General features: G+C 44.1%; 1 protein-coding gene across 3 annotated transcripts in view; it reads right to left on the bottom strand.

Moving 5' to 3' along the window:
• Nucleotides 1-10,062: 10,062 nt before the first annotated feature.
• Nucleotides 10,063-14,058, bottom strand: part of PBX3 (PBX homeobox 3) — a 238,658-nt gene continuing 234,662 nt past the window's right edge. For 2 of the 3 annotated variants that reach the window (XM_054997532.1, XM_054997533.1), the window contains exon 9: nucleotides 10,063-11,420. In XM_054997532.1, the coding sequence (XP_054853507.1) occupies nucleotides 11,328-11,420 (93 nt within the window). In that variant the 3' untranslated portion in view covers nucleotides 10,063-11,327. The remainder of the gene's footprint in view (nucleotides 11,421-14,058) is intronic. The other variant, XM_054997534.1, reaches the window with a different exon arrangement.

The raw sequence follows: 14,058 nt of genomic DNA, 5'->3' as shown, positions 1-14,058 counted from the left end.
GTATTTAAATATTTTAATCTTTGCATTAATTATATTATTGTAACCTGCCCTGAGCTTGCTTGTGGGGAGGGTGGGCTAAAAATCGAATTAATAAAATAATATAAAATAAATAAAAACTCCACTTACGTTTTTATTATGTGCTCCAGTGCCAAAGCCGTGGGATGGATCGTACCACTTTAGACAACAGGGAGGAAGGTCACATTTTTAATATTCCCTTAAGTAAAAAAGAAGTCCCTGCACATAGAAATGCAATAGGATAGGGACAACAATGAAATATAAACTTTGTCTTGGTTGCGTTTAGGTAAAGTACATGACTGCCCACTCTTCCTATTTTATTCTCACATTGTGAGGTAAGCTGAAAAATATTTACTGCTTACATTTTTATATTATGGTCCATATACTCTACTGATTTGTTACCTAAAGGTGTAACAATAACAAAGACAGACTGTCTCCAGAGCAGAAATATGAACCCGAGGCTTCCGATAACAACAACACTTGGGGTTACCAACAGCTAAAATTAGCTGTTACACGAATTACATGAGGATGCTCACGTGAAGGGAGTCACAATATTAGCCAGGAAGCCGAGTTTTAAAAGATAGATCAAAAGGCTTTGTCAATCTCCCCTCTCTACAGAGCAGCAAAGATTGCTTCTCAGAGGGTTTGTTTATTTCCTCTTCACCTCTGGAAGGCTCTATCAGTTTCAGTTCCCCTTCTAGGAGGTGAAGAGGAAATAAACAAAACCCCCTGAGGAGCAATCTTTGCTGCTCTGTAGAGAGGAGAAACTGACAGAACCTTCCGATTTGTCTTTTAAAAGGCTTCCCACCAGCTAACATTGCAACTCCCTTCACGTGAACATCCTTGTGTAAATTCATCTCTTGTAGTTTAGTTCTCAGTTAGGGGCTGCTTTTCTGCAGACCAGGTTTGCAAAAAAAAAATGACACCACCACCACCCATCTGCCACAGCCTCCCAGCTGCTGTTCCCTGCAGAGCTGTGCAGAGAGAAAGGCAGGTGAGACAGAGCAGCAGATGGGCAATTTGTGATCGGCCCTGATGATTCCTGTTCGGAGGATGCGAACACGATGGAAGGCAAACGCCTGACAGTTCCTGAGATGCAGGATCTCTTGACCCCAAAGGATTGTCAGGGAACTTGTGGCCAGCTGTGGCTACTGCACCTGAAGTCCAGAAGTAGGGGTGTGCAGGGCCAGGTCGCTTCGGGTTTTGGCATGCTGGCCCCGATTTGGATATCCCTAATCTTTACGGATCGGGTCCGATTCGGGTTACCCGAATCCCGAAGCACACACCCCTATCCAGAAGGCTCAGGAACAGAGCTACCACCAGAACCCAAGATTGCTGAAAGACCCATGAAGGAGAGTAGCCAATTGCCAAGGACCCCATGGTTGTCCACTGGACCTCAAGGGTGGAGAAGACAGAAAGCCTGGGCAGAGGAATAGCTCAGGTGGCAGAGTGCACAACTAGTTGCACAAGGCCTCTCCGCTGACCAGGAGCAAGATGGAGACAGAAGTTCCATAAGACTTGGCAGGATGTTGGACAAGGTCGAGCTGGGAGTGCCTGCAGACTTCAGGCAGGAGCTGCAGCTGCAGGCACTCACTCTTGGAAATAACCTCAGTTCAGCTCTGGCTGTGCTGGGTTTGAGAGTTCTCAGCCTGCCAGCCTTCATGTGATTCTTGCCTGCAAACGGGACAAGAAAGCAGGCAGGTGGAATGGTGGAGGGAAATATGGGAGGGAGTGCATCAGAGAGGGGGGCAGATGGGTGAAACATCAAGGGTGGTAGGCAGGCAGGCAGGCAAGTGGGCAGCAGGCAGGCACATGGAGGCGGGGGAAGACAAGATTCCCTCTTCTCATGAGTTTCCTGGGCATGGGAAGAGCAAGATCCTGAGCTGCTGCCACCACACCTGCTGGGCCCTGAGGCTGAGCCAATGAAAGAGGGGAAGGTTGAGATCCCCCAGAAGTCCCCAGGCCAGTTTGACTAGGGATCTTGACAGTGTTTTGCCATCTTCTGGGCATGGAGCAGGGGTCACTGGGGGTGTGGGGGGAGGTAGCTGTGAATTTCCTGCACTGTGCAGGGGGTTGGACTAGATGACCCTGAAGATCCCTTCCAACCCCATGATTCTAAGCCATGTAGTTCCCTGTTTATTAAAAACTAATTCCCAGGTATGGTTGGAGATCACCAGGTACCTCAAGCTTCTGGAAGCCAAGCAAGTCTGGGTCCACTTAGTGGGTGAAGGAGAGACCTCTCTATGTATGCCATCTTGATAGAAGAAAGGCAAGACAAGCATGCAATAAAATTCCTTTGCCCATTGTCAGAGAAAATTAAATAGCTGAGACATTTTAAAAATAGTTGATTTGCAACCTCAGACCAAACAAGTTGCAGGTACAAAGGACAAAGCATCAGCAAAATCTATTCAGCCAGAAGCAATCTCAGGGTGCACATTTACAGCAGAGAAAAGCTCCGATACCTGTCATCATACCATCTTCAATGCTTTAAAGCAAAAAGCCCCTGTCTGCAACCGGCATATGCCGTCAGCTCTACATTCTGTAGGAATTTCTCATCCCTGCAGTTTTGACCCCATTTGTATTTCACTTCTCCATTGTGCCAATTGAACACATGATGTGATCATTTTCACATCTTATTTCACGCCCCCCCCATAAAATGTACATAGTTTTTGACGTTACTCGTGCGTTGTGAAGTCAGCATTAGAAATATATCAGATGTCCGAATAATATGCATTGTAAGGATTGTTACCATACAAATCAAGTCTAAAAACCATACCATGTGAATGAATGCACAATACAAAAGAATTGACAGACCAATAAACAGTAGAGGACCGAAGTGGTTGACAAACATACAAATGAATACTTTTTAAAAAAAAACACAGAGGGAACCCATTTGCTTGTCCCTCATGCTTGCCTTAAGCATGGGGTGAGGATGTTTATGCAAAGGAGAAGCCACAGAAACACACATCATGCCACACACACATTTATACCCCTAAGCCAGCACCAACCAATGCCTGAAATTAATTGGTTTTAATTGCCCACATAAAGCACACACTTGTTGCCACAGGAGATTTTGCCAGCCTCAGATAAATTAATCCTTTTTATTATGGTACCGTCAGGCCGATGATCAAATAGGCTTTGATACAGATTTGGGGGATTTATCACCTAGGAGTAAGTTGATACGCTTGAACTCTGAGGGTTTCCCCCCCCCCCTCACTCCTCCTGGTGCTGCTGCTGTAGGCAAGAAAGCTGGCACTCGCTTTAGAACCTTCTCGGAAGTAGAGCTGGGAATTGAACAAGGAGACCAAGGGAAAGGACTTCAGAAGAAAAGTTGCACTTTGGAACTTGTTGCCCAAACTCCAGTATGCAAAAAGGAGGCGAGGAAGATGCTGACAATGAGCACAGAACACTGGGTGTTTCTTACACAACTGGGTCTCCTAACAGGCCCGTCCCTCTTCAGAAGATGGCTTATGATGAGGGACAGCCCAGGATAACCACCCTCAAACTAAGGCGGACCATTGCATTTGTTGATGAGCTCAAAGAACAAGACTAATTACATCTTGCAGAGTCTTCATAATCATAAAGGAGGGGCTGGGGCTCAACAGCAGAGTACTTGTTTTGCATGCCCAGGTTCAATCGTTTGAACAGTCAGCTAAAGGATATTGTAGCATGACTGAAACAAATCTTCCTTTGCCCACAACCATGCCAGGCAAGATAGGCAGCACTGGGCTAGGTAGAACACCTGATCTGCATGCAGAAGATCCCAGATTGGCACCTCAAAAGTTTCCGATGGCAGGTGTTGGGAACAGCACCTGCAAATTGCAAATTAGATGTCTAGATCAGGGAAGGAGCCACTGGTAGAGTTGAATGTGCGGTGCCCTGAGTTCAATCTCAGACACCCCCACGTAAAGCATCTCAGGTAGCAGGTGTCAGGAAAGACCATTCTCTGCCGGAGGCCTTGGAGAGCTGCAGCAAGTCAGAGGAGGCAATACTCAACTAGATTGGGCATAAACCTCCCTTGGGAGTTCCACCAGGCTACCACACCTTGCGTATTTTCGAAAGGAGGAAAACAAAGATTTTTTGAAATCCTATTTAAAGTTATGGTGCTGTGTTCTGATGGCTTATTTAAGGTTGTTTGTGGTTTTAATGTGGATTAAACTTAACTTTATTGTTGCTTTATATTATTGTAAATCACCACCATGTTGAAAAGACAACTAAGAAAAGCAATGCAAAATCCCACGCCACGGTCTTCAGGCAGAGCGCTTTCCAAACTTTCCTATTTTTACATTTACTTATTTTGTCAAATATATATCTTGCCTTTCCCCATGACTCAAGGAGGTTTACAAACTCAAATTTTTTTAAAAGATACACTCCCCCCAATAATGGCGGCCAATGGGATTGAATGACAGTGCGAGCAAATGATGCTGAGAATAGTGAAGATGAAGGAAGGGTACGGCACGGAGAGGAACAGCATCCACACACACAGCTGTTTACCAATGTTCCAAAGTGCCAAGAATAGGAGAAAATTATTGCAACATTCATTAACCAAAAAAGTGCGAAAGTAGAAGCAGCTCAGCAATAATCCAAAGCTGGTCTCCTTCTGCAGGGCCAACTTATTTTATATGCAAAGTCCCTGTTCAGAGCTTTAATTCACTGGGATTATTGAGTCATAATAAATTCTATTGCCCCATTGCGTTAGATTAAGAAAACAGTGACACAACGAGGAACAGGGAGCAGATCACAACTCCTTCGTGGCTAATACAAAGCCACACGCTGCACATCACTCGCTGGGTTTATCCTTCACAATTGTATCGGAGCTCTTTGTGGCATAGAGATAGATCAAGCCCTTCAGAACTAATGGCTTCCTTTCCTTCACAGTCCATGGAACAGAGACATTAAAGCTAATGAAATAAAATAAAATAGGCAGATCTTTGAAGGATTCTGTTCCCCTTTTTTTAAAGTGATTTTTTAAAAATTAACAAAACCCTGAAAATCTTTTTGGTTATTTAGGGCTGGTAAAGAAAGCTAGACATGGGATGCATAAAAACCAGAGCACTAAACATGTGAAACAGCATAAGGGAGTGTAACTACATCAGCGATAAGTCATCATTGTTAGATGCTGTGTACTTCGTGCTAGACGCAAAAACTAGCAGCTCACCACAGGTGATTAGGAATTTGTTCCAGGTGATCAGACATGGATGTTTTTGTAGAATGGAAGGTTAGGGGTTTTTTTTTCTTGCATTGGTTCAATAACTGTGCCACACTATTAACTACCCTGTGTAGGCAAAAGGACTAGGAACTTATCGGGAATTATTTACAAAGCAACAGTTATCAGAATAGAAACAGTTAGAGCATTCATCTGGTAAATCTTGTTAATGGATCTTATAAGCTGTAGAGGAAGGGCAGAGACTAACACCTTGTTCTATGGCAAGATCACTGTAATCTGGTTCCTTATATAAACTATGCAAAATCAAGCAAATCTTTGTTTCTCTCATATCTTTTTGGAAAGGGATGAGATTGAGAAAGACCTAAAATAAACTGACACCACAGTCAGACTGTGGTTTCTCTCACTCCTTATGGTCTAAACTAGCAGTAGCTCTCCTTGGTCTCCCACACAGAAAAGTCTCGAAGCCTGCTACCTGTGATCCTTTGGCTGAAATTTCACAGACTGAACCAGGTACTTTCTGCATGCTAAGTGCATACACACACATGCATGCCCATGCACCACGTTTTTGCATAAGATCTACCTTAAAGCATTGCCTACACCAACTTGCAATGGCTGTCCAGCATCTGGGATAAAGAGTTGTATTTTCCAGCACCTGACATCCTTTAACTGGAAATGCCAAAGTTCGAACCTGGAACCATTTCTGTGGGAAAATGCAGGCTCTGAGCCAAAGTTCGAACCTGGAACCATTTCTGTGGAAAAATGCAGGCTCTGAGCCAAAGTTCGAACCTGGAACCATTTCTGTGGAAAAATGCAGGCCCTGAGCCAAAGTTCGAACCTGGAACCATTTCTGTGGAAAAATGCAGGCTCTGAGCCAAAGTTCGAACCTGGAACCATTTCTGTGGAAAAATGCAGGCCCTGAGCCAAAGTTCGAACCTGGAACCATTTCTGTGGAAAAATGCAGGCCCTGAGCCAAAGTTCAAACCTGGAACCATTTCTGTGGAAAAATGCAGGCCCTGAGCCAAAGTTCAAACCTGGAACCATTTCTGTGGAAAAATGCAGGCCCTGAGCCAAAGTTCAAACCTGGAACCATTTCTGTGGAAAAATGCAGGCTCTCCAAGCTGCCACCTTATCCTGACTCTAGAAAAAAAATAATGTGGTGTCAATCCACAGCCCGCTCCTGGCGACCCCGTCCATGGAGTGTTCAAGGCCTTAGGAGATAAGCAGAGATGGTTTGCCATAGTCTTTCCTAAACACAGAGACCCCAGTTTTCTGCGGTAGTCTCCCATCCAAGTACTCACTATGGCGAAGCCTACATGGCTCCCAAACCCCTGACAAGCTCCAGCCAAATAGGGCTATTCAGGCTGCTATCCTGACTCTAACCACCAGTCTATTTAGCCCACCAGTTTGAATGACGGCATTTCTCCAGGGTTAAAGACATCCTAGGTTGGCTATGAGACACCAGGGGAAAACTCAGCAACCTTCGGTAAGCCCAGGGTTCTACTTCTGGGCGACAGTTCTTCCCCACAGAGACATGAACATTCAATGCCAGGGTGGTGTCTGACTTACGGGGAGAAAAGGCATCCCTCAAGAGCATAGACAAGGTCCTGCAGCAACGACAGATACCACCCTTGCTTCCACCAGAGGCCAGGGCCTTACAGAAGCCAATACTAATCAATTAGGGTGCACCCGGGCCGTGGCTGGCAGAGTGGAGTTGGCGACTAAAATATGCAAGGCCATGAGACAGACTTACTTTAAACACTGTTGCCTACAGTAAACCTTTCTGCTGTGCGACTGAGCCTCAAGGATACCCACTCTAAAATCATCTGCCAGGGAAGCTGAAGCCCAGAAGGGAAAAAGAACTCTGAAATAGGCCCCCACCCCCTTAATGTCATAAGGAAGCCCCTTAATTATGCCTACTGGGCTGAGGGGGCCCGCCAAGGGCTGCCCGAAAGGTTGTTGATGGCCCTTCTGTGAACCTCATCAGCCTGTGACAGGGTTTTGCCTGTGGCCAGTCAAGCAGTGATCAAGATGAGGGACGTCTTTTGTGCTCGTTCAATTATGCCGCCCTCACTTCCCTCTGACACACTTTACATTGGAAACACAATTTCTACAGAATTATAGTATTAAGCTAGGCATGTGTACGGAGGCCAACAGATCCATTAAGCTAGCATGGGTTGTCTTGCTGCATTTCTCCAGCTCGCACAGGGACTCTTCCAAGGTCTACCGTTTCCCCCTTCGGCTGGAGTTTTATTTATTCATTGGCAAGGAGAGTTTTGCAGTAGACAGAGCAAAAGGGGAAGAAAGGAAAAAAGAAAACACAGCCACCTTTGCATCACAGAAGGAAAAGGAGTCTGGCCTCTTTTCTAATGCTGACGGGAGAGGGTGCAAGCAGTTGCCTGTGTGATAAAAGATTGTCGTGATGAATGTGCATGTGTGTTTTGGACATTGAAGAAGATGAATTGTGTTTATTTGGTGTTTGTGGTGTTGGTTCCTTTTGTTTCCCCCTTGGCCCTTAAGAAAAAAAAAGACACTCTACAAAATAACTTAGCACAAGGATCATTGATAAGAAAAACTGACCCACAAGCTAATTGAATCATGCAAATAATCAGTTACCTAAAACACCTCTGAGCTGATGCAACCAACCACAACATGAATACAATTGTCTCATTGCTCCCCTAACAAGGCCTAGGGTGAACTGGGCCCGTGCTGTTTCTCCTTCACTCTTTTTAAAGCCTACATTATTTTCTCATGGAAAAATAGTATAGGATTTATATGTTTATCAAAAGGCTGTTGGCTGCACGTGATTCAGAGTAACTCAATTTCCTGGAAGACTGTTTCCTGAAGATACACCAAATAGGCTATTACCTGGCCCTGACCTTTGAATTGTATAACAAACATTTAAAAATTAGCAGTTTATGGAGATAGAAAGAAGAGGTCCTTTTAACCAATAGCTCCTGTAAGAGGAACATTAATGCTGTTTTGACAGAGAGCATATTTCAAAAGTTATCAAGTGAGAGGAAGAGTGTAGCAGTGTAGAGATGATCATTTTTTTAAAAAGTGGGCTTTTAAAAAAAAAACTACATGGTGTTCCACGCATGAAGCATTTATTTGGGGTGATGGCCTAGAATGCATTGGCTCTATACTGACACTCCTGAAACCCAAGGAAGAGTCCCAACAATCAAATTCCAAAGCAAAATTCTTCGCAACGAGATACAGCCAGCATTTGGCACCTAATTTTCTGCCCTTCCAGTAGGGCCCTATAGTAAGAGTTGCCATATGATACAGACCAAGAGAATGAACCATGATCCAGGAGAACACTGGTTCAGATCTAATTAGTGCCACCAAGTGGTCTTAGGCAAACCTCTATTTCCCAGTCTTCCACCAGCAATATGAGAATATTGGCCTGCTCTACAGGGCTGTTGTATGGATTACAACAAAATGATGTGTATGGACAATCCTTTGAATTCAAGAAAGCATTACACCAAAACTCAGTATTATTATACTGAGGCAGCTGGGAGAGAAAAAGGGAGTTGCCATCTTGAAGCAGCAGTTTTACAGTTTAATACATTACAGCCAAGGTGTGTGAGCTGCACCTTTCCACACTGTAAAGGTATCATTAGGACAGGGAAAGGGTTAAAAAAAAGATGGTTATGTCACTGTCACACACTGGTATTAGTCATGGCAGCACAGGGAGCAATATCATCTTGGCAAATCTTGCAGAACGGGATGAGACACAGCCACAAGAATTCTGTAATGCTAAAAACCTGATAGAGCAATTCTTTGCTTAATAATCAGAATGAGATACATTGATATGGCAGTGAAATCAGCAAGGAACAAGTTCCTTTCCCTCCCAAAATTTTTACTGAACCAAGAGTGCACAGTGAGTGATTTTACATTTCATGGAATACTAAGGGCAGAGTTATACATTTACATGTTGTTCTGTGATTCTAAAACAAAGTGGGGGTTGGGGGTAGGGAGCACAGGGCTGCAATTTAAAGAGAAAGACTAGAGAAAACAATTTTAACTCTCCCCTTGAAGCACAAATTGTTGCCTTCCCTCTGGGCTGTCTTATCTGCATTGGGAAAGAATACCACAGTAAATGTTCACCAACAAAGGGAGAAAAGCAGCTTGTGGATGGTGACTTTCAGTAGGAAAAAAGAGATAAATTGTACCACTCCCAGCCTTGTACTGCTTTCTCCCTTTCAATTGTAGCCCCGGTTGTGGCATTCTTTTAAACTGAAGAACTAAAACAAAATCTAGGTTTGGAGAACATCATTATGCAACGGGACACAATGCAGAGTTCAGCCATCAGCTCCAGCCTGGCAATGTTGCTGCTGACCTTTCTCTCACGTTCAGAGCAGGAACAAATTACATCAACATTTTGGGTCATGAAAGCAAAAAGTTTATTCATGGTTCAAAACTACATAGAACTACCACGAGGAAGACTCTTCAAATTCAGGGTGTAATCCAGTTAGAAAGTAACACGAAACGGTTTAATACATTAGAATCACTGCCACAAATTATTATTTTTTTTCTCATTGAGTCAATCAGTTTCAGAATCGCATACAATACAAAAGAGAAGAAAAATAAAAACAGAAAGAAAAAGAAGGGCGCCCCGCCCCCCGCCCCCGCCCCCAATTATACAGGGTGAAAGATACAGTGCTGAATACCAAGACCTGTATGCTTTACAATTCATTGTTGGTTGTATTTTTTTTCTCTTTTTGTGTGAATTAGTATAATAACAAGGATGAACAACATTCAAAATGTTTGTCTGTATTTACAACAGTTTCACTGTTTTGAGTTGAACCTAAAGACCCAAATGTTTCCACTTCAAAGCGTCTTTTTTTAAAATTATTTTTGAAAGTTGCCAATGCAACCCAGATTTTTAAAAACTTTTATTTAAAAGATTACAATGTACATTACATTTCATGAAGGGAACCAAAGAGTTAATTACAAGATGCCCAAAAAAGAAAAAAAAAATTGATTTAGGGAAGGGGGGGAAAAAAGACAAAGAACAGAGTGAATATTGTTTAGAGGTAGTAAGTGAGCACTCTAAGCTACAGAACATGTTTCTATTGGTTCATATGAGTTCGCATGAGGTAATAAAGCTGTGTTTTGATTGGTGAGATGTATAAATACTCTTTTGCTACACTATATACAACACTTCAGAGAACGGTGCCTTTTTGCTTCTTGTGGGCACCAAGAAGCGATGGCAAACCCTGGTGAAAGCTCTCGGCACCTGGCTTGTACTGTAAAACCCAGCGGCTTGGCTTTTGCAAAATGAGCAGCAAGTACCTCCATCTCATATGAATCGTCTGTGCGCGCCGATGACTTGCAGAGGGGGATGGGCTCTGCACCATGGTACATTAAATGAAGATTAAAATAAGAGCTATGCCCCCCACCCCCCCGGTTTCTAAGCTACTTTGATAACCTAATGAATCTCAACAAAATTTGAGACCAAGAAGGATGCTTTAAAAACAAAACACGCAACTGCTAGCCAAAATAATCCTAACTGAAGAAAAAATTATCCCCGCTCTAAAAGAGATATGAGGGAGGGAGGAAAAACCTAAATAAAAGACAATCAGCGTCTAAAATTCACTTCGGCTCTTGATGGAAGTCCAGTTTGGGTGAAGCACCCCACAAGCCTGGTTTCTGTCACTTGAGGTTATTCTTAAGAATGATTTTTTAAAATTTCTCCTCTGAGGCCAAGCAGCAACTAGTAGACCATCCTTGCAAAACCTGCTGGTAATAAATTATTTTTAAAATAGATACAGGGTTACAAACGATGCTAAATCTTGGCCGAGTTGGATAAAGTGCTTGTTTTTCTTTCTTTTTCCTCCTTAACATTGTGTGAGTGTGCACATAACTGTGGTATTTAAGAATATATGCAAATGATTAAGATACCTTTAAAAAAAGAAAAAGAAAAAAACAGATTTATCGAGTTCTCTCGTAAGACAGGGTTTTGCAGTAAAGCCAGAGGTGGTTGGCTAACAGAAAAACCACGCGTGCGCGCGCACACACACACACACAATCTTTCTGGAATCTGTTTTTTCTCCTTCCTCCTGCGATTCTCAATGCACTGAAGGAAGGCATCTCAGCTTGGGGTGGGGTGGGGATGGGATGGACAAAAAGTGTTGCGAGGACATTAGTTAGAGGTATCGGAGTGCACACTTCCCGGGCCTTCTGTTGGGGAGGTCACAGAAGATGGAGTAGTCGCATCCTGCCAGCCTCCATTAGCCTGGAGAAGGGAAGAAAACAAGCTATTGAAAACATACTAAGTATAGTAATCATTTCACTTGAAAACATACATGTAATTCATGGCAGTCGCTTTACCAAAGCTTACTTGATTAAGGGCCAAATTGTACCCAATGCTGGAAGTTCTATGGTCAGTGCTTTCCAAGTTTTTTCTAGCCATTTTCACACGCCTTACCGACCGTGCAAAACTCCTAGAACGACAGCGTCTTCCTGGTGTGATTTCCTGTCATGACTCCGGTTTGTGGCCACTAGGAGGCCTGGCACTTCTGACTTTGTGCCACAAACCGAAGTGATGGTGGGAAATTGCACCAGGAAGACGCCGTCATTCCAGGAGTTTCGCGCGATTTTGCATGGCCAGTAAGATGTGTGAAAACAGCCTCTGTCTAAATAGCAGCTGCAAAGGGACCCAAATTCAGGCTGGAATTAGGGCATTGGGAGTGGGCAGAAGAAAGAGCTGAGCCACCACTTTGTGTTTGCTCTTTGGAAACAAAAAATGCTTGAGAGCTCTGGACAGACCTCTCTCGATGCCATCTGAATAGCTACCCAGCCCCCCCACCAGACAGTGAATCCATGGCCCTCACCTGTTCTCTGTGCCTGGGCTACTCCCAACAACCACTGTTGCTCCAGATCTGCACCAGGACTGGGAGCCACAGATTCTATGCGTGACCACAAGCATCCCCCACACAGGTGCCAGGCCTCCTAGTATTGCATCAGACCTTCTTTTCATGGCTTTGTGAAGCGGTTTTTCTGGTGGCACAGAGTTTTGGAAGGAGTTCTGAAATCCTGGGTTTGGACTGAAGCTCTGCAGATGGCTCAATGGCGTTCTAGCCCATCTTTCCTTATTGCACTGCACATACACAAGTGCTGTATGGACAGTGTCATTAAAAAAACAGACTACAGCAGCAGCCAGCCTAGGAACAGCAGAAAAGATAGGCCATGGTGATAAGAGTGGTAAGAGAAGAGGCCAAGGGTCTGCTGGCTGATCACAGCAGGCCTGAACTGGCAGAAAAGCTGTTGACTGAGAAAACTGGTGAACTTGCTCTACAATATTCTTGAACAGCTAACACTGCCCTAATCTCAGCCCAAGAGAACACAATGAAAGAGAGAAGCCATAAACTTCAGAGAATGAGACCTTGTGAAGAAAGACTGTGATGTTTACAAACAGGTCAGCCCATTGAGTCAAGGACCTGACTGGTAGCTATGAGATGGATGCTCTCCCTTGCTGGCTTTGGGCAAGTCAGAGACCTTCAACTTCAGCTAGCCATTACCAAAGTGAAGCTGATGAATTACTCTGACTGTAAACATTATGTTGCTCATTACGAATGTGATGCTTTTAGAGAGAGACTCAGAACTGGATACAACAACAATTTTCCTTCCCCCCGTTTCTACCCTGATCCAAGTGCTTTAAGGCAAGGTACCCCATGGAACTCTGGCTGAAAACTTAGTAAGGTATTCCCTAAGGAAGTCCCTTCCCATTCTCCATTCCAAGTTCCCCACAAGTTCTGGCTCCTTGCTTTTTTCCACAGTGGAATAACATGTATCTGCACACTGCCCAATTTGACAAGAATCCAAGCTCTCTGGTGACCCTAGGCTTTTCCAGTCATGTAACTATCAGGGCAGGGGGGTGTCTCTAACTCTAACACAGCTGAATCTTAATTTCATTTTTAAAAGTCTCCCTTCTGGGCACATGTCAGAGCCATTTACAAGGCCAGTTGAGATGAGGCCCAAGTTCCCCTCAAACTACAATAATCTTTGAGCAAAGCCACGCAAACGGAAAAGCAAGCACCCTATTCTGATCTATTTTCCAATTACTCACAAACAGAATCCATCCCCCCTTCTCCACCCCTTTCAGATGTTGCTCCATGTCTTGGGCTGCTGCCGGCCCAACGCATTAGACCTGCATCAGCAATAACAGCGCTCAGAAACAAATTTGCCTTATGTCTCAGCCCATCGAGGCAATTGCTGAAATCAATGTCTGATCAGATTTCTGCTGTGGCAGACAGCTTGTCGCTACATATTTTTATGTCAGTCAAGAAGAGGGAGGCACAGGCCTCGTGAGTTGGGGGGACGCTGAGTGGAAGTGACGGGCGCAAGCCTTTGCTGGCGCTAGCTGGAGCAAGCCAAGGCCGACTCCGAGTGCTCCTGGCACAAGATAGCCTTTGCAAGAATCTCTTCCCAAACCTAAAGCGCCTTCCCACCAAAAAGGAAAGGGCAGTGCATGCTAAGTTACTGGCAATGACAATGGGGGCCCCATTACCAAAACAATTGGTGGCAGGATCATTGTTCACCCTGGTCAATAATACCCCGTTGCTCAAAACTCTGAGCACAAAAAGAGCAGTGAGTGATGGATGACAGGGCTCAGAATGGATCTCGCTCAGCCTTCCTAAGCAATGGCAGGCCTTAGTGAGCTCGACCCCATAGGAATTGTTTGGCTTTTATATACATAGCTCTTTCATCCTCCAAAGCAAGAAAAGGGCTTCCTGATTAAAGAGAGAAGCTTAAATCATGATCTCCCAAGGAAGCGAAAAGCGGCAAAACGGGGTGAGGAATCACTTGTCATAAATTAAAGGTTTTTAAAAAAGGTATTTCCAAATAAAATAATTAAAACCTATTGGTACCTA

This window comes from Eublepharis macularius, chromosome 14 (assembly GCF_028583425.1).
Source record: "Eublepharis macularius isolate TG4126 chromosome 14, MPM_Emac_v1.0, whole genome shotgun sequence".
Lineage (NCBI taxonomy): Eukaryota > Metazoa > Chordata > Lepidosauria > Squamata > Eublepharidae > Eublepharis > Eublepharis macularius.
Note: the sequence above shows the minus strand (reverse complement) of the source record. Positions and strands in the feature narration are given on the sequence as shown.